This window comes from Mustela putorius, unplaced genomic scaffold (assembly GCF_011764305.1).
Source record: "Mustela putorius furo isolate JIRA1106 unplaced genomic scaffold, ASM1176430v1.1 tig00000867_pilon_pilon_pilon, whole genome shotgun sequence".
In the NCBI taxonomy this organism is placed as follows: Eukaryota; Metazoa; Chordata; class Mammalia; order Carnivora; family Mustelidae; genus Mustela; species Mustela putorius.
In genome coordinates, this window is record NW_025421501.1 from 1,052,764 (window position 1) to 1,077,937 (window position 25,174).

At 48.5% G+C, this 25,174-nt stretch overlaps 1 protein-coding gene across 1 annotated transcript in view; it reads left to right on the forward strand.

Moving 5' to 3' along the window:
• Positions 1-16,385, forward strand: part of LOC101671862 (heparan sulfate glucosamine 3-O-sulfotransferase 3B1) — a 39,255-nt gene extending 22,870 nt beyond the window's left edge. The window contains exon 2 of the mRNA XM_004760137.3: positions 12,347-16,385. Within this exon, the coding sequence (XP_004760194.1) occupies positions 12,347-12,965 (619 nt within the window). The 3' untranslated portion in view covers positions 12,966-16,385. The remainder of the gene's footprint in view (positions 1-12,346) is intronic.
• The last annotated feature ends 8,789 nt before the right edge of the window (positions 16,386-25,174 follow it).

The window sequence follows — 25,174 nt, forward strand, 5'->3', positions numbered from 1 at the left end:
AGGGATGACTGTCATAGAAACTTTTTTTAGAAGGAGGAGGACTGGGAAGAATATTCTAGAAGGAAGGAAGTCCCAGGGGGAAGGTGTTGGGGAGTGGCAAGAGACCTCATGACCCATTTGAGGAAATGCAGGTGCCTGCCCACAGCTAGGGTGCTGGAGAGTTGGGGGAGGGGTGAGAAAGGGAGGTGGGGAACATGGGGTACCCTCAGAGAGAGACCCATGGCCTGCCAGGGATTTGGGACATCATGTTCCATATGCTGAGGGACTGTGAAGGTTGCTCGCATTAACATTTGGGAAGCTGTCTGGGGAGGTACTGGATGGAAGGCTGGGTAGCCTGGAGAAGGGCAGCCAGCCCATTTTCCGATCTTTCTAACCTGATTTTTCGCTTTTCCTCCAAAAAAGATCTTCAGCCCAGGCTAAATGACCCAGCCACTGTCTTAGGTTCCTAAACTTAGCTATCTTTTCGTCTTGTCTTCTTCACTTCCACTGACCTTTGGGAGTAGCTCAAGGAAGCTTCACTTGTCCCAAAGGACACACCTGGATGCTTCTTTTCTGCATTTCTCACTTGGAGCCAAGCATACAGTGTGTGCTGGTAAACTTCCCATGCATTGGTCAGTTTCTCTCCAAATGTACAGTATGCCCCCGGAAGGCAAGAATCCTCCCCACAAATGATACACACTCTCCATCTCACTGATTCCTTAATCACTCATGATAAGTATCTCACCTATCTCTGGGCATTTAAGTTCAAGACCTTCCTTGTGTCTATAGCCTGCTAGTATAATTGTGTCACTTAATGTCATGGATGAGATGACCCATAAATGTCTCTAGAATTAACTTTGGGGCGTTGGGATGCTGAGAGCCTCACCGTCTTCGAACCTGACCCAGACGATGCTAATTTATTATTCCAGGAGACTCCCAGTTGTCTTGACATTGTTGTACTGTATTCTTCAGGGTCATCAAGCATCAAGGCTTGCTGGCTCATTTCCTTCCACTCATTCACATAGGTGTTCACGGAGCCCATTACTCTCAAGTGCTTCCTATGCCCGAGTTTTGTTCTTGGTCTTGTGTTTTCTTTTGAAGATAAAAATCTGGAACATCCACAGCCCAAACTGATACAAACAAAACATGGAGGGCAGTAAGATCCCACCAAACGTCTTGTTCTTAGAAATTGTCATTAGGCTTAAAAATAGTTATGGGGTTAGTTTTCTGCTCAGGCTGATGAAGGCTAAAAGGCTAATCTCCCTGGTAATTCCTAGCAGCTCTGTCACTAGCCATTCCGTTATTTGATCTGCTTGGTGCTTATGGTTTGGTTCCCTTGTGGGCCTGGCGGGGTCAAGGGAGAGAACACTTTGTCTAAAGCACAGACTTGGGGGAAATTTTAAGACTCACCAGTCAGGCAGGATCCTCCGCCAAAATGTTCTCATGGAAGGTAGAAAGTCACAACGGGACACGCTCAGGGGAACGTAGTTTCATCGTCTCTCTTGTCTTTGGATGTGAAATGCACAAACAAGGCAGACTCTCATCTCTTCCAGATTTATTGAGTTTTTATTTAAAAAAAAAAAAAAAAGATGGTTGACCATGACAATGAATGGCTGAGAATTTGGAGGGGGGGTGGACTTTTTTCTCCTGCCGGAAATGGACTCTGGTGACCTTCCATTGCTTCCCGAGCTGAGATGCCCTGAAAGTGTGGGGCTTCAGGGGGCGGGGGCGTCCTTGGAGTTTGCCTTGGCTGTGCTGTGCCACCCAAGTCCTTGAGACACCTTTCCGTCAGCCTCAAGCCCTGGGCCAAACGTTAAGTGCTGATGACCTAAGAAGTCCAAGATAAGAATCATCCCTTTTTTCCTTTGTCAGCAGTTTCTTTAAGTGCATAGACTGCCTAGGATGTTCTTTCTGGGTGGAAAGTACTCCTTCTCTAAAACGGGCTTGAGCTATTTAAAGCCTGTGATAAGGGAAGTTTATTTGTACTCCTTTCCCTAGTTTAACTTCACTTAAACTTGGGTCTCAGGATTTTTATGGACCTCATTTACTTTATACCGTTTTCAGTTGCTCACCATAAAGCCGGGTTCTGTCTGTTGAGCAGAAGGGAAATGGAGAACGGGATGGAGCCCTGGTCTTGGACTTAAGTCAAGAGTTGACTGGGACTTCTCTGGTCCCCAAACCTTACTGGCTGGCTTGCCAGGAGGCAGGAAGGGAACTGATGACATTGAGTCTTGGCCACGTAGATCTTGTTTCCAGATTGGCCAAGTGGGTTGTTTCTTTCCATCAGCCTCAGAGGGGGAACCCCTGCCCCTAAACTGGCTGTTTGGTTCTGCTTGTAAACATCATTCCGTCTCATGTTAAGAAAGAGAAATAATCCTCCCACATAGGTTGTGTTCCTACTAAACACTGCCTCGTTTTCCATTATTCTTTGGCTTGGGTCGTCATCACATTCATTCAGTTAAATCAACCCAAGAAGGGGCACTCTGTTTTCCTTTCTCTCCAGTGTCCTGCCAGGGACTAGGAAGGGAGGTCCGAATACGAGATCCTTCATAGCACAAGTGAGGATTAAAGGCTCCTTCAGATACGTGTTTGTTTGTCTTACAGATTCTTTTTTTTTTTTAAGATTGTATTTTTAAGTAATCTCTACACCCAACGTGGACTTGAGCTTACAACCCTGAGGTCAAGAGTCACATGCTCTTACAACTGAGCCAGCCAGGCGCCCCTCACATACTTGTATTTGAAATAGCCATTTGAGTTTAAGAACCAGTTTGGTGTTTCTTTTTGTTTGGCAATATTTCCTTAGAAATATCTAGGGCTGTACGCCAGAGGAGATAATACAGAGGAGATGAGCGTGGGGTTCATTGCACCTTACTCTTGAGTAGGGTTTTGGTGCTTTTAAGGGGTTACTCACCTGCAAACTACATTTGAAATGTTTTGAAAAGATTTTCAAAAACTGGGCAGGACAAATATTTCCATTTTGCAGGTGAGGAAAGGCAGCTCAGAGACATTGGGCAACTTGCCGGAGGCCACACAGCCTGACCTTGAATCCTGCTTTTCGTTCTACTCTACCAGGTGTCAGGCTACTTAACCCAGGGTGCATAGATTTAGGGCATCTGTGACTGGCCTCTGAATTACACCCTAGGGTTTTGTCTATACCAGCGTCCCTGAGGTGCAGTGTATGCGGTGCAGTGTATGCGTATCATGACTCATCAAGCTAGCATAGACGGTCTACTTCACCCCTGCTGACTGGCGTGGTACCATAGCTAGTTTTGGCTGAAGGCGAGGGAGAGGTGGAGAGCTTAAGGGTCATCTTTTAGAATTTTAGAGCCGAAGAACATCCTGTTAAACCAGCGCATTCACTTGCATATACAGGGAAACCAAACCCAAAGCTTTGAGTGCCTGCCTGCCCTCCAAGGCCTTAGGTGCTTGTCAGGGGCAGGGCAGGGAGCAGACCCCAGAGCTTCAGGTGCCCGAGCCCTTTAGGCTTTCCTGGATTGCCAGAAAGCCCCCTCCCCTTGTCCTGTGGGTTATCTCCCAGCTCCCTGGCCGAAGGTAGTGATTTTCCTTCCATCTTGATTGACTGGCACTGACAATCAATCAAGATCAGAGGAAAATCACTTGACTGGCAGTGCCGAGGGCTTCAAAGGCTTTTGGGTGGAGTCCTGTTTACAAACTTTTGCTGCCAGTTACCAAGGGCATTGGGAAGGCGGCTTTTCTCGTGTGAGGCAGAGAGCTAGAAGAGGATTTACAGCAACAAGTGAGCGCCTCTGCCCTGGGCTGGCGCTGGGTTGCTGGGTTCCTGCGTTCCTGCCCCAGGGAGAAGCAGCCTGTTCCAGCCCCGGAAGCTGGTGCTGATCGGAGACCAAACCCCAGGGTTCTTGGGTTTGGATTTTGGTGTCCCATTGTCCTCCTGTCTGGGTCCTCTGCTCCGCCCCACCACGAGGCTGAATTTACTTTCTAAAAAGTCTGCTTCCCAGAATATTCTCTCTCTTTCCAATGGTCAGAAAATTTTGTTTGTTTTTTTCTTCCGGGAGATGGGACCCAGATTACTCTCATTTCACAGGATCAGTCCCAGCACACAGTGAAGTCCAGTAAACTGGAGCAATGCCCCAGAGAGCTCTTCACAAAAGGCTATTAGCTTTTAATTGAAACTCTCCCTCCTCCCCCCCCACCACCTCTCCCCACCCCCAGCCCCTTCCAGGAACAGGAACTCCCAGCCTTTGTGAAACAGGGTCTATAACAGAGGATTCTGCCAAAATAAAAGGCATCTTGAGTTGACCCAGAGGAGCGAGATGCTCTTTTTCGCCCTGCCCCCTTATGGCATTCAGGGCCTTTTCATTTTCTGAGCAGTATTGAAATTCTAGGACAATGGAGGCCAAATCCTTGCAGTGGGGGTTGGGGGCTGGGGGTGGAGAAAGGGCGGGGGAGGGTTGGAAGAGGAGGGGGTCTGGGGGAGTCCAGCCTTTGTTGGTTTTTTCTTTTCTACCCCTTACCTTTAAAAAAAAAATAATAATAAAAGGAAGGGGAGAAGGCCCAGTAAACTTTATAATGAATAATGACATCACTTCCGGCAGCCCCCACTGGTCCAGCCCCGGAGAGACACTGAGAACAACAGACTATTTACAATTTCATTTTAAATTATTTTTAAACCCTCCCCAAGGGGTTCTTTGATATGCAAACATCTCCCCCAAATGGAGATAATTATTTATGGAGATGCCGCTCTTTGAAGGGGAGCTCCCAGAACGGGTGGGCTTTGAGCCTCCCTAGGAAAGGAAGAAGGTTCCAGATAAGGAGGGGCCCCGAGAGCTGATACACATCTTGCTCCCACCCCCTCCTCCTGCCTCCCCTCCCGGGAAGCCAGCGGCTTTAAAGAAGAAACTTCCCAAAGTGACAGCCCACGGTTTGAGTTCCCGTTTCTCCAGCATTGTCCACGGTTAGGGTTTCCAGAAGCTCCTTCCTGGTCCCCCAGTACCTAGTCTGTCTGTAGGAGAGGAAGGAGGAGGGATAGGCTGCGGGTCTTGTGTGTCTGACCCTGGAGGCCCTCTGTGATTTATAGGGTCACCAGACACCAGGGAGGTTTTTTGGGGGTGCTGGATAAGACGCCTGTGCTTAGAGCCCTGATAACTCTGCGGCCTGCTTTTGTCTTGCCTTTGGGTTTTCTCTTGAAAATGCTTTAACACTTTGGCCTGTGGTACTGAGTGCCTCCTGTCCCCTGCCCCCACTCCGTGCTGCCCTTCCTGAACCTTCAAGTTGGCCTCCCTGTGATGGGGAGACTAAGGCACTCAACTCGCGCCGAGCCTCCAGCTTCCCTCTCGCTGGTCTGGCCCCCTCCCTCTGACCCAGTGTTAGATTTCATGGCGAAATTGAGGGGAAGTTGCCCAGAATGCCCATGGACCCCCGCCCCCTCCCAGGTGCAGGTGTACCCCACCATCCTCATTGCCCACCAAAGAGGGACATTTGTTACAACTGATGAACCTGCCTGGACAGGTCATTGTCTCCTGGTTCCTTCTCCGTGTGTGTATCCCATGGGCTTGGACAAACAGAGGATACCCCATAGCCATCATTATGGTATCATGCAGACAGTTTTTCCTGCCCTGAAAACTCTTTGCTCCCCAACTGTCTGTCTCTTCCTCTCTCCTCTTCCCTGATCTCTGCGGATCCCAGTGTCTCTGCATTCAGCTGCAGATGCTTGTGGGTTTGTTGGGTGGCACTCTACCTGCTTTTTGCCATTGGAAGGCGATGTCTTTGTTTCCTAGACAGATTTGGGGCTGCCCGTACTACGAATGAGGTAGCTTATTTTTATTTCACTATTTTTGGTATTGGGGTCATAACGCTTTCTAGAAATCTTGATTCTTCCGTTTGGAAAGATGGTTCTGTTTGTTTCGAGTTTGGGTGTTGAATTCTCAGAAACTGGCCTCGGGGTTTCTTTGCGGGGAAGCTAAAGTTGGATTCCTGGCCTGTGCATCCCAGGATGGTCGGTTGTTGGAAAAGTTTCTCAGAATGAGCAGAGCACGGATACCTCCTTGGCTTTGCTAACTTTGGTTTTGTTTTTTTTTTTTCTTTTTACTAAGATTTTATTTATTTATTTGACATGGATGCACAGTGAGAGGGAATACAAGCCGGGGGAGTGGGAGAGGGAGAAGCAGGCTTCCCGCAATGGGGGGCTCAGGCCCAGGACTCTGGGATCATGACCTGAGCTGAAGGCAGATGCTTAACGACTGAGCCACCCAGGGGTCCCTGTGCTAAGTTTCCAGCCCAGAACGTCAGGGGTATGGCTAGGGGGGCCCATGCCAGTTAGAATCGGAACCAGAACCAGGACTGAGACCTTTATGGAAATTTTTTTTTTTTTAACTGCAGTATATCTGTAATGTCCAAATAACTGAGTCCCTATTGATCATTTTCTGATTTCAATCCGTATTTTCCTCCAACCAGTATCTGAACAAGGATTTGGGCATCCTGTGGCCTTTTGTAAGAGAGCCTGTCCTGTGGATTTTGCTCGCCCCAAGGTCATTGCTGGCAAGGGGCTGCTCAAGGACAGATTGGGGAGTAGTGGCATTTCCCAGTGCTGGACGGAGCTGGACCCCGAGGGTAATTCTTTATTATTATATGCAAGTTAAAAAGAAATGTTTAAAAAGAAGAAGAGATCTCTGTGGGAGTTCAGAAAACGTGGGGGTATTTCTGCAACCAAGCAAGGACCTGCTTCCTGGTGGGGGAGGAGAAAGGGGCAGGCCGAATGTTCTGGCTGTCTCCAGTTCCTGGTTTTCTTGGATCTGAGCTGGAGCAGGACCCTCCCCAGCGCACTGTGGCTGGCCTGCAGCTTTGTCTGCTGTCTCAAATGCATTCACTCGCATCTGCTGTGCATAAACGTCTCCGGCATCTGCTGGGCTGTACTGAGGTTACACCCATTTCAATAATCTGCCTTTTTATTGTTGTGTCATTTGCCAGTTTAAATAAGGGGTTTAGTGGCGGGACCACGGGAGCAGGAGGTGTCAGCGGAGGAGAGAAAGAAACAGGGCAGGCAAATGAGGGCCACATTGGCTGCTGGAGAACATCTGAAATCTAGGGCTTTTTAGGACTGTGGCTCAGGCGAATTTCCTGCTCAGTGAGGCCTGGAGGTTGGTTGTTAACTGTTGGCTTTTAGCAGGGACACAGGACAGCCAGGCCGGGACCTGGGGATGTTCGTCGGTTTATGAACTCTGTGCTTCTCAGAAGCCCTGTGACTGTGACCACCAGCGCCCAGGGGGAAGGGGACACTGCCGGTGGCGGGCTCGCCTCCTCCACTGTCTGGGGAAGGCACAGGCAGAGACAGGGCCGCGTCCTCCGAGAGCTGGAGATTCTAAATCCTGGAACTTCATTCTGGCAGTCGCCCTCCTGCCCCGCCCCGCTTCTGGTGAGAAAAGCTGGAAAGGGCTCAGGGGGTCATTTCTGACCATGAACTCATCTTCGGTTTTACGGGTTTTTTTTGTTTTTTTTTTTTTTAGATTTTGTTGTTGTTGTTGTGTTTTTTGTTTGTTTGTGTTTTGAGCAGAGAATTTTGGTTCATTTGGAGCTACATACTTCGGCAAAAGCGTCATCAGACCATCCAGTTACTTGCGCTGTTCCTTTTTTTTTTTTTTTTTCTTTTAAAGATTTTATTTATTTATTTGACAGACAGGGATCACAAGTAGGCAGAGAGAGAGAGGAATGGAAGCAGACTCCCCACTGAGCAGAGAGCCCCATGCGGGGCTCATCCCCGGACCCTGGGATACCTGCGCTGTTCTTGACCTGTTCGCCTTCCTGTCTCCTGTTTACGTCGATGCTGTCTAACTTTTGCTGCTGCTGATCAGGACTTGTCTTCCTTCTGGTTCCTTCAGTTTGCCTCCTTTTGTTCCCCTGACAGCCTGACTTGGGTTTGATAACTGACTGTGTGCATGTGTGCGTGTGTGTTTCTGTGGCACACACATGTTTCGGGGCAGCAAACATCCTTTCCTTCTCTCTGCATGAAAGCAGACTGTATTTTATGTGTTGCAATGGCTGTGTTCTCTGCAGCCCTCCTTGCCCTGGCACCTGGTCTGCAGCAGACAGAGTGGGACCTCAAGACTTCACTCTGAGCCTCTCACACAAGTGGGAAGCCTGGGGATTGCTGGAAAACTTCCGCTGTTATCAGCAGAGTAAGTGGTAGGTGTGTCTAAGTGATTGCTGCGCTGGGGCCTGATTCCGGGGGTCTGCGATAGAACCCAGGCTTGGAGTTGAGAGCATTCTAGATGAGCCTGCTATGCCTCCAGGAGGAAACCAGCGCCCCAGAATGTGGCACACAGCTCTCTTGTGAATAGCCTCCAACAAGATGAAAGTCTCTGCGACCCTTCTAGACTCACCCGGGTCTCAGGTTTTGACATGCCAGCCTTACCCACTTTGGTTTCGGTAAAGAGGGGTCCTTTCTGCTTTCTGTCGTGGGTGAGCCTGTCTGGTCAGGTTCTTGGAGGCTTGTGCTAGGGCAGTTCTCACGGTGTAAGCCTGTGTCTTCCTCAGACTTGCCTCTCCAGCCCCATGGGTATCACAAGCACCCGACGGTGACTTGTGCTTGAAGAGGTGCCCCTTCCTGCCCACCTGGTGAAGAGGGAAGGAGGGGACCCGGGTCCAGGGCGGCTGGAGGGGAAGAGCTCTTCCCACCATTTCATGCAACTAACTGCTGGAGAGTGTGAACCTAAGAGGTCTATTGTTTTGAAATCCGACTCCTGTTTAAACAATTACCATCGTAGTCCTCTGATTCTAGCACTGAAATACCTATTATTAAGATCCTAATCTACGAAAGAGAGGAAAAAATACAGGTGTCTATTTTTGTATGTTTAAAGAGAGGGCAGGGGTGTGGTTCTAAGTCCTATTAAGCAGAAACAGGAGGTTGAGGGGAGGCAGCGTGGATGAGAGAAAGGGAAGGCGGGGTAGGGGACGTTGACTTTCGGTCCCAACTGTCCCATCTGCAGGCCTGCGACCTGCTTCTGCATGAGCCACCCTGTCCCCTTCGGCTTGTTTCGTCATTAGTCAATGGGAGATTGCAAGACCTACCTCAGAGGCTCATTGTGAGGATTAAATCAGATAATGCACGTGAACGTTTCTCGCCAGCTCCCAAGTGCTGTATAATTATTAGCTGTGACGATCAGTTTGAGAAACTGGCTTTCATAACGAGCCGCTCAATTAAGCTGCAACCTCCCTGCTGGCTGGGGAGTCCAGCCTGGGGCTGCTGGGAGAGGCACGCAGGGCCCACGCACGAGGGGTCTTGCCCTTGGCCATGTCCTGATCCTTTCTTCTCGGAAGCACTTGTGCCCAGGAGGTTTTGAGTGTTGGGGCAGGACGTGCCCCTGGTGAAGAGACCCGGGAAGAGAATGGGGAAGGCTTTGGTCCAGGACCTGGGGGTCAGGGGAGCAGAGCGGCTGAAGGGGGAGAAAGAGGGCTTGGCCTGTAAGTTGCCAGAAGGTTTGGTGCCAGGACTCTCGACACAGTTCCCAAGCCGTGTTCCCCACCAAGTGGACCCACAGGGGTATGCTGGGAAGCAGTTGTCTCTGAGCCAGTTTCCATGAGCAGAAGGGGCTTGGGGGCATTGCAGGAAATGATGGAGAAACCCAGTGTGCATCTCACCCATCAGCCACTCATTGTAAGCAAGCAAAGCACACCTAGGGGAGAGCAGCCCAGAGCCTTCTGTGGGCACGGGCTGAGCAGTCTCTGTCATAGCACGAGGCCCCTTGAGTCTTTCTGACGCACAGGTGTGCAAATTCCAGACCATTCTGGGCAGAGGGCTCCCTTGGAGCTGGTACCCAGAATGGCTTGGGTGCCCCACAGGCCGTGGAGCTCAGGAAATCTGCCCAGAGTTCAGGGAACAGAACTAGAGAACAGCGAGGCTCTTCCATTTCCTTCTTTACTAGTTTTTTTTTTTTTTTTAAAGATTTTATTTATTCATTTTACAGACAGACATCACAAGTAGGCTCACCAAGCAGAGAGCCCAATGCAGGACTCGATCCCAGGACCCTGGGACCACACCTGAGCCGAAGGCAGAGGCTTTAACCCACTGAGCCACCCAGGCGCCCCTTCTTTCCGTGCTTTCTACTCCCAGTGGATCTCGCTCCCTCATGTCCTTTCCCAGATGCAGTGAACAGAAGATAACTGATAACAGTTTCTTGACTCCAGCTAGCTACAGGCTCCGCACCAATGCTGGCTGGGTAGTCCTCTCAGAACCTTAGAGGGGGTGGACATCATCATTTTCCCCATGGTTCAGAGGCACCAACTGAGGCATGGGCAGGTAAGGTGACCTATCCAGGGTCACATACAAACAGGAGGGATGCCGAGAGTCGAACGGAGCAGCCTGACTTCAAAGCCAGTGCTAGGTCAGATGGACTCTTTGAGGACAGACCCCCGCCTATCCAGGGGCTGCGGAGAACTTGGGGTTTGGATTTCTTCTAGTCGTGCTGGTAGCCTTCTGATTCTGAATGTTCAGCTCCTGTAGACTGTGGTGGCAGATGGCTTAACGTGGGCGGAGGGGCGGGGAGGTGGGATCTTGGGATTTTATCAGACTCGCCCAGCTCTTGGGTAAAATGCGAAATCGGTTGAGAGCCAGGAACTCTGTTTAATCCTCGCCCACATTAGCCCGATGAGACTTCACCTAAGTGGTTAATGGGCAAAGTGGGTCAATCCAGCTTTAGCATAAGCCTGGGATGGCTCTGCTGCTGCCAGGCAGGCTTCCTTCAGGGAAAAACCTCTTCCTCTAACTTGCTGTGAAGGGGGAGCTCACCCAGCGTGCAGCCCCCCATTCTATCTGGCTCCCGCGATAGAACGTTGTATCATCGTTTCCATAAACGGGCTCAAGAGAGGAGTCGTGGTCTCCGTAGATGAGGGGTGGCCCGAAGCTGGAAGTTTTCGTATGTCCTACCGAGAGGTAGATATTTGGTCAGACATATTGTGGAAATGGTCTTTTTAAAATAATTTTTAAATTCACGGGCCCATATAGGAAGCAGTCAGAAGTTGCTGTCCCAGAGCTAATGGAAGATGGTGCATCTGTGCCCGAAACTTCGTCTCCTGTGAGTTAACACATCCCCTTGCCTTTTCATGTACACGTGGGTGCCCAACTTTGTCCTACCAGGTGCTGTAAATGGGCTCGAACACTGTAATGCTGGTAACGATTGTCGTCGTAAGGTAGCCAGTGAATGTCAGTTACAGACCGCGTGTCAGGCATGTTGCAAGCGTACTACGATCGTTAATCGTTCTCCTCCTCATTAAACTTCCACGAGGGAAGTACCATCCCATTCATCTTTACAGAGGAGGAAGAGAAACGCACAGAGAGGTTAAGAAAGGTGTTCAAGGTAACACAGCTTTGCTGTAGCAACGCTGGGATTTGAACCCAGGCAGTCCAGTGTCGGAGCCTGCTTCCCTTAGCTTTTAGGGTTGAACGGCTCTGGCTTTATGAACCACATAGCCATGGAATGAAGTAGATGGACGCTCTTCCCGTTTCCCATGGTAGAAGGCTCAAGTTCAGAGAGCAGACGAGGCACAGTCGTCCACCTGCCGTTGGTGTTACTGTCCGCGCTCACTTATGCCACAAAACGGCTTCCTGGCGTGGGGCTCATGGGCCGCATCTCCATCGGTCCTAACGGTATTATCCACATCCTTTGGCTTAAGTGAATGCAGTGATAGAGATCATACAAGTCTCTCTTTTTTTTTTTTTAAATGGAATCCACAGTATTCCTGGAAGCTTCTAGAGTTGGGTCTTGGGGATTTCTTCTTGGCAGGTTTGTATTGGTTTAGCTTCTGTCTGATTCCTCCTGGTTTTGGTGGACTTCGGGCCTGCTTTTCGTGGTAAAGGCGTTTTGTCAGTGGTCTCTGTGTGTTGATGCTGGTCTGGGGTGGCTGGGTGGGAGAGGGAGGACATCTTCCTTCCTGTCCCCAGTGCATGTGGGCTCAGGCTTGGTGAGCTCAGGCTAGCGAGAACCCGTAGGCAGCAGAGTCTCTGGGAGTCCCAGGTGTTGTGTTGAGGAAGGCACATAGCCAGAGGCCAAGGACCTTGTGTTCTGACACTGGCTGTTTGGAGAAGTGTAAATGCTGGATAGCCCGGAAAAATAAGGGAGAGGTGGCCCCCACGGGAGGATTCAGAGCAACTCCTGTCCCGCTGCTTCTACCCTGGAGGAAGGTGCCTACCAACTTCACAGAGATAGTATCTGGCCTCCAAGCTTCGGATGGGATGTTCACACGCCTTTCAGTTCTGAAATTCCTTTTCCATGTTTTCACCTTCCTAGCACTGTTCCCTGTAACTAGAGGGAACCAGGATGAACAGTGTGGCCGTGGACACACGTGGCCAAAGAGGTGCCTGCTTCTGAGCTGACTTTGCTCTGCTTGCTTTCCCCAGGGACCTGATGCCGAGGACCCTGGAGGGCCAGATCACCATGGAGAAGACCCCCAGTTACTTCGTCACCCGCGAAGCGCCCGCGCGCATCTCGGCCATGTCCAAGGACACCAAGCTCATCGTGGTGGTGCGGGACCCAGTGACCCGCGCCATCTCGGACTACACGCAGACGCTGTCCAAGCGGCCTGACATCCCCACCTTCGAGAGCCTGACGTTCAAGAACCGCACGACGGGCCTCATCGACACGTCGTGGAGCGCCATCCAGATCGGCATCTACGCCAAGCACCTGGAGCACTGGCTGCGCCACTTCCCCATCGGCCAGATGCTCTTCGTGAGCGGCGAGCGGCTCATCAGCGATCCGGCCGGCGAGCTGGGCCGCGTGCAGGACTTCCTGGGCCTCAAGAGGATCATCACAGACAAGCACTTCTACTTCAACAAGACCAAGGGCTTCCCCTGCCTCAAGAAGGCCGAGGGCAGCAGCAAGCCCCACTGCCTGGGCAAGACCAAGGGCAGGACCCACCCCGAGATCGACCGTGAGGTGGTGCGCAGGCTGCGTGAGTTCTACCGGCCGTTCAACCTGAAGTTCTACCAGATGACCGGCCAGGACTTCGGCTGGGATTGAGCAGACCCTGGGGCTGTGTGACTTAACCACGTGGTTTATGTATTGAGAGAGATTATATGTATGTAAAATGTACAGAAATCTATTTTATAATAATTTATTTTTAATTCATAAGCAATTAACTCACTAAGCTGCCTAGCCACACTCTTTAGAGAGTTAGCTGCATAATCTGTTAACATTCCAAAGTATTGAATCTCTTCTTTTCCTCACGATGGATGGTGCTTCCAGTTTTTTTTTTTCTCCCCCTCTCCCCACCCATTTTATTTAAAAAGAAGAAAAGCACAACTTGAGATTTTTGTTGTTACGGGTATGCAGCCTTCGATCGCTGTCTGAATTCACTTGCCATCTCTTTGTGTCTTGGGTCTTGTGGTCCGGCTTCTGTTCCTCCCTCCCTGCCTGTGCGTACCTCGTAGGAGCCCCCACCTGTCCCAGCAGCGCGGCTCCCTTAAGGTCACGATTCATGTAGCAGCCTCTTGCCCATGTGTTGACATTTCCAAGGACGTAGAGGCCAGACCACAGCACTAGGCTTTTCCCCCCAAGTCTGCTCAGTTTGAAAGGGGGGGTAGGTTACTACCTTTGCAGGGACACATGCCTCCTCTCTGGAGTCTGTGTCCCAGGGTCCTTTCACTTCAGCTTATGATTTTGAAATATGGCCCTGTATCCTCTTCTGTCCCGGTCCCTGGTTCATGAAGCAGCTTGAAGCATATGCAGATGTTATAGCTCCTCTTTCCCAGGTCACGTGTGTGAGATGCTTGTGTGCTGCTTTAGAACTAAAGACGGTCTCTCATTTGCACGAGTGCACCATGTTCTGCTCTGACACACCAAAGAATCCCCTAGGCTAGCAGAACCGTCAGCACAAACCCACGGGTGGCAGCTGTCAAGACCCTGTGGAGATCAGGCGCATCCTATGCCCTCAGAGCCCCACCCCCACCCCCAAGGTGCTGCTGGGTGCCGAGCCAGCCCATGTGGGGCACATCCAGTAGACGGACCACCTCAGTGGGGAGAAAAGACAAAGAGCACCAAAAGGAAGTGAAGAAGGCAGAAAAAGTGAATCCCTGGCCCCCTTCTTGGTGTCTGGAACTCACCTCCTTGGAATTCCTAGCTCATCACAGATTGACAACACAGTCTGTAGCCAACAGCCAGATGGCGAGCACCAAGAGTGGCTCTTGCACAGACAGGCTGAGGAAAGAATGTTGTTGCCTGGCGGCTGCCGAGCTTAACAGTTATAAAGATGTCCCTGATTGAGCTAGGTCCCAGCAGGAAGGGTCACCAGGCAACATTGCTGCTGATGATGCAGAAGGCTCTCCCCATCCCTCTCTGTTGAGAGAGCAGTTGGAGATTATTTGTGACGGCTAGCTTATGGCCATCAGGTTCACCATATAGCAATATCACAGAATGAACACGTTGGCTTTACCCTGTTTCCTAAACCAGAATGCTTCTATCATAGAAGAATTTTCGTTTGGAAAATTTGCACCAAGGCTTATGTGGGAAGGGACACACAGTGTCTGAATGGTTGGGGTATGATGTTGACAAAGACCCTTTTGTATGTTGGATGGGCTAGAACTCGCCCTGTAGAGCAAGAGAACTTGTGTGAAAAGAGAAATAACTCCTCTTTAGAGATTGATCACGGCATCACTGGTCCTTGGGTGATGTCTTGTTTGGTGATTGGTTTGTGTTCACCCACAAGTTTGAGCCCAGATCTAGGTTAGCTCATACTGAGCTGCAGAACAGTCAGGATCATCGTGTTGGTTCTGGCCAGGAGGATGGGCACGGGGGGGGCTCCAGTACATTACTCCTCAGATGCTCTATTCATTTCAGAGCTTAGTGACTGCCTCTACCAAGTAGTACAGAAGCTGCATTTAGGGGAATGCCATAATCCTCGCATGGTTCTCCCTTCTCGCTGCTTGGGCGTCGAGACATCTGCATAAGGGTGCTAATGGGTTGTGCGTTTTTCCAGTCAGAAAGCCTGCTTATTCGTAATAAAGTGGAGAATGCCTCTTTCCATTTACAACATAACATCACTTAAAGTAAAAGCCAGGATCCACGACCTCCACAGAACCCTGCCCTGACTATCTTCTGGCCACTTTCGTGCCCTGATAACAGCTCATGATGTAGCATTGCAGAAAAAGCGCAGGGAAGGGTATGCGACAAGGCAGTAGGAAAACAAGCATACATTTTTCCTTCCCCTTCGGGTCCCTGTCATCTTTCCAAGCTGGACAGTTTTGATTAAGTTGTTTATCTTCTGCCTTACAACTGAAACAGGAAATCTCCAGATACAAGGAGGGTCACTGAGTCATGAACATTGAAGTGAGTCAGGATTCTATTCTGGGTCAAATCCTCGAATCCAAACAGATGTTGATAATTAGCAAGGATGGACTAGAGCACGTTTTCCTATAGAAGATAAATGATCACTTCCACACATCTCTTCACAGGGGTCTGATAGCTTACAGTTCCCAACCCAACCAGACGCGGCATCTGTCCCACAGTTACCCCCTGTTGTGTGACAGTTATCATAGAGCCTGGGCCCACATGTCTTTCTCCTACAATTAGCCTTGAGTTTCTTCCTGTTCTAGCAATCTCCAAGACCACCCACTCAAGTTCTTAGCTGCTAGAAGACAGACAGCAGTTCCTGTTGTAGTCCTTTTCCCTGGGGCGTACTTTGGATTTTTTCCAATTTACAGGGAAAGCTCTGATAATTCATTGGCAGTACTTTATTCATCTCCGTTTCATTTGCTTGTTAAAAACAAAAAGGTTAACAACAGCAGCAAAAAGAAATTGGAGGTTTTTATGGTCCCTGTCTACCCCATGCTTGCTTTGAGGTGTTTGTGCTATATAGTCTGGTTAATGTGGGAGGTGGTACCTGGAAAGGTATTTAGGTATAGTGACTACATAATAAATACTTGGATGACGGAGAAAGAGACGTTGTCTTTTCACGGGATTCTCTTTGGAAGTCATTTTGAGTGACAGATAGTTTTAAGCTTTTGGAGAAACAGTTTCAGATCCTGCCAGGCTATTTACATAAGAAAGGAAAATGGAAGCTTCCAGTAGACTTGAAATACTTAGCGTTTTATCTCAAACGCTGACACGGACGTCCGTGTCATTTTTCTTTTTCAGTTTTTCAAGAAGGATGGTCAATTAAACTGAAAGGTGTGGTTAGATTTTTTTTTTCACTTTTGTAACATTAATTTATGACTGAGTTCATTCAGCCCAGTAATCTGAAATACGGTGCAGATTCTAGCCGTATGTCTTCTATAACCTGGTTGTTAGAATAGCCAATATGTACAAAAAAAAAATTAAAACAAGTATTTTGTCCTATGTATAACACAAAGTAATTTTACACAGAGAAAGATGTTTCTAGGGAAAAAAAAATTCTGTTAATTCATACTATTTCTTTGTATGAAAAAATAAAATCTATTTTACCAACTTGTGGGTGTTTTCATGTTTTATTGTGTGTTGCGGATGGACAAGGGAGTGGGGTTTGATTCCGTAACGAATTCCCTGAATGCATTCTGAGGGCAGGCCAGATCTTGCAGATTTCAAAATGTAACTAACCTGCAAATGTGTGTGGCAGTTGTTTGGAAACGATTCTGAAGGCTATGAGATCAGTGGGAAGGCCTCTGCCCCTTGCAGGAATATGCACAGGACTTCAAGGACAGACACCAAAGCCACCATGTCTCTTGGGCTACCCTGTGTGGGGGCAGCCTACAAGTACGATAAAACAGAACTTTAACAGCTGGGCGATTTGGAGGATGGTAGCATCCCTTCTCCCGTACACAGTTCTATGGAGATCCTTATCCTTGACACAACTGAAAAGTGTTAAGACAAAAAGATGTTGCCATATCCTTAACCCACAGTAAGAGAGCCCTTTTGTTTCTTTTGATGGGACGTGCCTTTTGTAGGATGATTATTTACGATCTTAAACATTTGATTCAGTCTTGTATTTTCCTTAATTTTTTTTTTCCATTTTCCATTGAGGTATTTTTGTTATTTATTTTTAATTTAAAAATTTTTTTTAAACCTCTAGTTGAGGTTTAGAGTAGCTGACACCAAATTGATAAATTAAGACTCAAACGAGAGTTCTGACTTTCTATGTGTGTGTATATATATAAAGATTTCATGTATTTAATTGAGAAAGGGAAAGGGAGAACCAGACTCCCTGCTGAGCAGAGAGCCAGACTCAGGTGCTTGATCCCAGGACCCTGAAATCATGACCTGAGCTGAAGGCAGAGGCTTAAACTGAGCCACCCAGGTGCCCCTTCTTTATATTTTTCAAGCCACTCTATTGAGGTAGGATTGGCTTACAAAAAGTACACATATTTAAGGTATATAACCTGATGCATTTCATGGTGTTTACTCATAGAATCATCACCACTATCAATGCCACAAATATATCCACCCGTTCCAAGTTTGCTCCTGCCACTTTATTTTTTAGGTGATAAGAACATTTCACCTAAGATCCACCCTCTCAGCAAATTTTTTTTAAGATTTTATTTATTTGAGAGAGAGAGTGAGAAGAGAGCATGAGAGGGGAGAAGGTCAGAGGGAGAAGCAGTGGAGCTGGGAGCCTGATGCGGGACTTGATCCCAGGACTTCAGGGTCGTGACCTGAGCCGAAGGCAGTTGCTTAATCAACTGAGCTACGCAGGCACCCTCTCAGCAAACTTTTAAGGATTAAGTATAGTGTTAACTATAGCTACTCTGGTAACACAATTGTCCCTGGGACTTAATTCATTCTGTATAACTAAAACTGATTTTATTTTTATTTTTACATCAGTATTCATAGCAAACTTTATTATTATCACATAATGTATTATTTGTTTCAGGGGTACAGGTCTGTGATTCATCAGCCTTACACAATCACAGCACTCACCGTAGCACATACCGTCCCCAATGTCCATCTCCCAGCCACCCTATCCCAACCCCCCCACGCCCCTCCACACCAGCACCCCTCAGTTGGTTTCCTGAGATGAAGAGTCTCTTAACGTGATTTTACTTAATTTAAAAAGGGAATATATTACAATCTTCGGTGAAAAGTCATTATTGCTTGCCATAAGGAGGAGTTCAAGTCAAAAAAAAAGTAAACACAAAGAAAATAAATGCATGCTAGTAATTTCTAGCTAGCTCTAACTCAAGCCAGGTTTGCCATAGGCTCTCACATGCTGCTTCTGACAAGGGTCACACCTGGTGAAGACTAGCATTTAGCAAATTAGCATCTTGCTTTGGAGGGTGGAAGAGAATTGAAGAGGGTATGAGTTACCCAATGTTACTTGGTGTTGAGTCCATGAATGCCTAAAATGGGAGCTACTTCCCCTCCCCGCCCCCCCACCACCAAAATCCTCTCCGGCAGCGCTCTGGATTTCTCACATTTTGGAAAACACTGATTCACACCAAGAAAACGTCTTGCACAGAGGCGCAGAGTTGGAAGTCAGCCTAGCATTCCAGAAAGACTGTAAAAAAAAGACCCACCCCACCCAAGCAAAGGACACTAGCAGGTCAGGGAGAATCAAATAATTAATATTTGGCTTTCAACAGCCAGCATCCTTATAGAGACCCGTTCTTTCAAACCTAGGAATGTGCTGCCAGGTGACAGAGGAGTGGGCCTTGAATGCCAACCTGACTTTACATTCGTTCCTTCATGAGTTCAAATCCATTCCCATCAATTTTCTGCTTTTTCTACAGAAAGGTAATAAAATGGACCTAAAATCTCTCATTAGCCTGAGAGCCGTTTCTAGGGCGGAATAGTTCTCACATTTGGGGAAATTAACGGCATCATCTCACCTATCTGTGGAGACAAATCTGAAGGAGACAAAGTGAAAGAAACAAGCGTAGAGTGGTGGTTACCGGAGGTTTGGGGGGTGGGAGAAAGGGAGCCATACTGGGCAAAGGAAATAAACTTTCAATTACATGATTAACAAGTTTAGGGGCGCCTGGGTGGCTCAGCTGGTTAAAGCCTCTGCCTTCGGCTCAGGTCATGGTCCCAGGGTCTGGGATCGAGCCCCACATAGGGCTCTCTGCTCAGCAGGGAGCCTGCTTCCTCCTCTCTCTCTGCCTGCCTCTGCCTACTCGTGATCTCTGTCAAATAAATAAATAAAATCTTAAAAAAAAAACAAAACAAGTTTTAGGGACATAATGTTCAGCATGGTGATTATAACGGATAGTACTGTATCCTATACTTCAATGGGGCACTGAGGGTAGGTCTTAAATGTCCTCACCACGAAGAAGAAATGACAGTTATGTGGCCTGTGCTGGGAATCAGTTTGACATTTATAGGTGGATCAAATCAAAGTCTTGCCCACCTTAAACTTACACGATGTCCTTTGTCGATTATATCTCAACAAAGCTGGAACACATTTCAAAATAAAATAATGTATAACCCCCCCGCCAAAAGCTCTCCCAGTGATTCTAACATATAGTCAACCTTGAGGGCCATGGTTTTCAAAGTGTGGTTTCTGGACCACATCAGCATCCCTAGGGAACCTGACAGGCGTACCAATGTGTGGGCCCTGCCTCGGACCTCCTGAATCGGAAATGCAGGATTTAGTAAGTTCTCCAGCTGATTCTGATTCATGCAAAAATCTGAGAGTCACCGCATTACAGCACAGACTTCATATCATTTCCTTTCCTTTTGAAACCAGAGACCCTTGGGTCTCTAATCAAGCACATTGTCTTCTTTCCCAGACTTTTCACCAACCAAAGCAATTACCAAGCAGAGTCACCCCTTACAACTCTGGGTCTCCTTTCACAAAGCAGCTCTCAGCATTTCAGATGGTGACCAGGGCTGCGGCTGCCTGGCTTCCCTCACTCTGCCGGGTCCTGTTTTTCTCAGGCTGCCCCCTGTGCTGTCATCTCGTAACATGTTCCTGAGAGTGGAATGATAGGCTGGCACGGACAGCTAAAAATCCTTGAACCCCCCACCCCCATGTCATCTTACCTTCTAGATTCCATCTTCAACAATATACTCCCCGCATAGGCTCCGATTGTCACGATTCCTTCTTACCCTTAACAACGGACTCCAAAAGCCCAATGTTTGAATCTAGAGCTTCCATTGGGCCATTGTGTTCCCAGTTATAATGAGTGGATCTAAACCTCTAGTTCCTAGTAGTAGCCTCCACTTTCATTTTTCTGTCCTCACCCATTTTTATGATGACAAGGTGTGAAAGATGATAGAAGATCCTCGTTGCGAAAAGTCGGCTGGGGTAACTTATCTGCGGGCTCAGAGCCCGCATTCCCCTTTTGAAAGCTTAGCTCCATGCGATGGTCTCTTTTCGTGTATGATCTAACAGGGACTTGAGCACCCCAGTGCAGAGTTTCCTAAAAACCATGGAAGACCGTCTCCAGTGCCCCTCTAGCTGTGATAGGGGATTAGAGGTTCCTTTAGAGCTCCCTTTTCGGCCTCCAGTACCTCCCGATCTTATGTCCCCCTGCTGCATAGAAGCTGTCCCAATTCCTCTGCAGAATTCCTGACCTCACAACACCGAGGCTTAGCGTGCCTTCTTTTTCGCTGTATCTAGCAAGTGAAGACAGATAATAGAGGACATCTTTGGAAGCCATCAACAACAGAAGGTTTCTTCAGCTTCTTGAGAAGGGGAGACATCTGATGGGAGGGACACTCAGAGACCCTTATTTTGGATATGATATTCTATAAGAATGGGAGCAAGAAGAGGCCAGAGTCAGAGATCGGCTGGTTCATTCAATAAATATTTACGGAGGGCTTACCGCTGCCAGGGGCGCAACTTGAAACACGCCATGCTTCCTGCTTCAAGGAATCCACATCCCGGGGAGGAGTTGAAGGATGTGTGCAGATACAGCCGGAATGGAGTAGGACAAGGGCCATGGGAAGTGCTGGGGGACATCAGGACGGGAGTTCCTAACCTCATTTGGGGTTGGGCAGGGGAACGGTCTTACCTATAGACCTGGTAGGATGGAGGGTGGTAGGGAGGCAGAGGGCAGAGAGAGCCGTGAATAAATACAGCCAGCTGACAAGGGCAGGCCGTTCAGTAGGGGTCAGCATGAAGTGTGTGGAGGGAGGGGAGTGGATGGTTCTGGAAGGAGTAAGTACAAGATTGTGTTGCAAGTAAATGAACAGCAGCTCAGCCGCTTTTGTGCTCCTGTCGCCTACCGGATACCTCTCTCTGAATATCTCCATCAGCATCTCAAATAAAAGCATGCCCAATTGAACTCTTGGTTCTCTTGTGTTACATCCCTTCCCCTGATTTTGCTCGGGAAAATTTGCTCGGGAGCTCTCATGCTAGAACACTTGTGGAGTCATCCTTGGCGTCTCTTTCTTTCACATTCTTCACGTCGGATCCTCACTAAGTCCTGCCAAGGCAACTATTAGAAAGTCTCCCGAGTCCCTTCACTTCTTCCTGGCTCCTGTGACACCACCCCTGGCATAAGCCCGTCTTGCTGGGCTGCTGTGGTTGCCTCACACCTGGCCCCCCACCCACTTCCCGCTGCTCCCTCCAGTCTGTTCTGCTCACACACTCAGGGGGATCTCTGTCTCTCTGTCTCTCTCTCTCTGTCTCTCACTCTCTTTTTAAGATTTTATTTATTTATTTGACAGACAGAGGTCACAAGTAGGCAGAGAGGCAGGCAGAGAGAGGGGGGGATGCAGGCTCCCCACTGAGCAGAGAGCCAGAAGCGGGACTCGATCCCAGGACCCTAGGACTATGACCTGAGCCAAAGGCAGATGCTTAACCCACTGAGGCACATTTAGACCCACTGAGGTCTTCATTTTAGACTCTCTCCGCCTGTTCTCCATGTTCCAACCACAGGAGTCTTCTTTTTGCTCCCGGTGGCGAGAGGCGGCGGGGAGCCATGTTCTCTGTGTGGATGCTTTCCTCCCAATTCCTTGCTCATTAGACTCATCTATCAGATCTCAGCACCTTTATCTGCATGAACTCGTCCCTTAGTAAGGGAGGTCTTCTCTAGCTGTGGTTACCCCAGTGAGCCACTCATTCTGGTGTTCTCGTCCTTGGGTAGCCTTTTCCCACAATGATGTGGCGCTCGAATTCCCTTAACCATTGAAGACCACAGAGACGGGGCTGTGCCCACTGCCCTTCATTGGCCGGACCACTCCTGCTCCCCTCTCTTAGAACACTCACTCTTGGGATGCTCCCTCTTGAAACCAGCTGCCATGCTCCAAGTAGCCCAAAACGCATGGAGAGACCACGTGTGGTCAACTCAACCAACTGTGGTCAACTGTGTTCGCCGAGCTCCCTGAAGACAGCCAGACTCCACTGCCAGCCATATTTACCTGTCACCTTGGGGGTTTCGGCAACTTGAGCCCCTGCTGACTGCAGCTTTGGTTGACATCATGTGGGTCAGAAGAACCACTCAGCTGAGCCCCATCCACCAGTAAAATAGAGACCGATCATAACTGCTTCTGGCCTTAAGCCACAAAATTTGGGGGATGCTTGGAATAATGCAGAATTGGGACAATCCCTCATTGAAATGAACACCTGCTCTTATTTCCGCTCAGAGAATCCAATCCCAGTCCTTCCCACCAGTTCCTATGTTTAGCTTTGCACTTATTTGTGTTTGGTTATTGTCCTTGGCACTAGTCTGGCATCTCCACAACAGCGGGGACTATGGGTTCTTATTCATCGGTAAAGGGTCTCCCAGGTACGGAAGAGCTGCTTAATTGTCTGTTGAATGAGGGAAGAAAGAGTTGGGATTATGTCCCAAGGGTAAGAGGATAAGAGGTTTAAACGGGTGACAACATAGTTTCACGTGGAGGAAAAGTGGTATTTTAAAAGCTAGCTTTTAATGAGGATGGAATACTTCTTAGAGAGCTTGTCTTGTGATTTAAGAAACAATAGACTTCGGGTTTTAAAGAAGGAAGGCTTTGGGCCTCAGTCTGGGTTAGAGATGATGAGATGATGAGACAGGAGAGGCTAAGAATTATTGAATAGGAACGTGAAAGGCGGCTTCTTTGGGCAGCAAAAAAAAATGAATGAAGGGATGTTAATTTTTGAGATGAGCTCTAGAGAGACATAAACCAGAGGAAGAAAGGCATAGAGAGAAGGTGGGCTCTGAGAGTGTCCCCCAGAGACACAAGGGAGGCCCGGTCCCCAGGGAGAGACGAGCAGATTTTCTATGGCAGAGTCAGAATGGTTAGACCTATGTCATAGGGAGTATCCTGTGGCCGCTCTAACCAGGTGGCCTTAAAGCAGCAGAAGGGAATGATCTCACAGTTCTGGAGGCCAGTCATCTGAAATCAAGGTGTGTGCAGAGCCGTGTTTCCCTCCCAAACCTTCAGAGGAGGATTGTTTCTTAAATTCCTGAAGCTTCTGGTAGCCCCAGCATTCCTTGTCTCAGGGCAATAAAACTCCAATCTGCCTCTGTTTCCTGTGTCTGTGTCTTCACATGGCATTCTCCTCTGGGGGTGTGTGTGTGTGTGTGTGTGTGTGTGTGTCCCCGCATGAATTCCCTTTCTTTCCAGATCTCCCCCTTCTTGGGAGGACATCCGCCATCTTGGATGCGAGCCCATCCTAATGACCTCATCGTCACTCGATTACATCGGCAAAGACTATTTCCAGCTAAGACCACATTCAGAGGTGCTGGGGGTTAGGATTTCTGCCTATGTTTTGGGGGGGGGGGCGGTACAGTTCAGCGCAAAACAGCTCAATAGCCCATTTAAGTTGTTAGCAAGAGGTGCTCTAATTCCTCTGCAATGTGCAATCTCAAAGCCATTCTGAACCTTTACAGGCTTTGCAGATCTTTGCAATGAGATATGGGAGACCTTTGGAATATTCACTCTGCCTCTGACAACGGAGGGCTTGAGGAGAGAAAAGCGATGGCTGCAAGGGACATGTGAGCCTCGGAAGTGAAAGACAAGAGCGTGGACTCCCTGAAGTTAAAATGTTAGTTATCTGATTTGTCTGTGAGTGTTAAGGTGTATGCTTGGAAGGCTGCGGAACTGGCATAAGGGGTTGGAGGTGGAGGCAAGTCAATGGGAACCATGGAGAGCCTACTGGAGGAATTTAAGGAGGCACCAAGAATGAAAACAGGCTTCTGGATGAAATGCATGGGGGGCTCTCAATGTTGAAGCTTAGCTGGGAAACTGAGGACGAGGAGCTCCTTGCTGCAGTAATGTAGGTACTACAATGAGGTCCCAGATGGGGAGGTGGCTGGGGTAGGGTTCCATCTCATTGACCAACCCCTGCTTTTCCAGTTGCCCCGTTTTTCCCAAATGTCACAACACAGGCATAGCTAGATTGAATGAGCTCCCTAAGTGTCTGCAAGCTTGGACCGGCAGGCTGAGCTGTCGGAAGTCAGAGAACATCTTAGCCAAGTTAGGGGGGAGGGTGGCACTCTGGGGAAAATCGTGTCATTTCGCTGAGTTTTTAGTAGTCATTTTTTATGACATACAGGATTTTATTTGGAGAGCATGTCAATTTCATTTATTTTCCTTAGCGATCCGTGCACAGAAACACATGTCCACTGATAGCTTGCTCAGTAGCTGAACATTTTCATCTCAAGCGTCCTTCAAGGCTTCTTGAGCTCCCAGGGGTCCAGGTACCCGCAGAGCATCAAAGCAATGTACTACACAGGGGTGTCTGGGGTGAACGATTTGAATTCGCAATAGAGGACTTGGTTTAATGCAGTAACATCAATAAGTTAATTCTCATTAGGACATGGTGACTCTGAAGTCTCTATTGGTAACCATTAAAATCTGGAGAGTTCTTTTCAATGGAATGGGTGATCTTTTCTTTGTCTTCTGCCCAAATAACCATTTACCTATGTCTTATTGGGGATCTGACTATTGGTTTCTTGGGGAGACAGAAGAGAAGCTTGAAGGCTCATGAGGCTGGGGAGATGCATAGGCTCATGAGGCTGGGGAGATGCATAGCCTCAGAACACCAAGTCCGTCTTGCCTCCGTTCCCCCACTTTGAGGTTCTTACACTTTCTACCTATACACTTAGTCCATGTCACTCTCTATCTGGAGCTCAGAACTACCATTTACTGGCTGTGTTGCCTTGGGGAAAGGACTAGCCCTCTCTGAACTGAGGATTCCTTAACAGCAGGCTGTAGCCGATGACATTGACCTAATAGATTTATAAGGATTAAAGGAGAATTCATCCGTGAAGCCCTTATCATGCCATCTGGCACATATAATATTTGAGAAACGTTCCTTTCCTGCCCTCACCCCTCCTGACTTGTGAACAGGATGGGAGGAATATCTAAAGCCCCAGGCTCAGGTTTGGGGG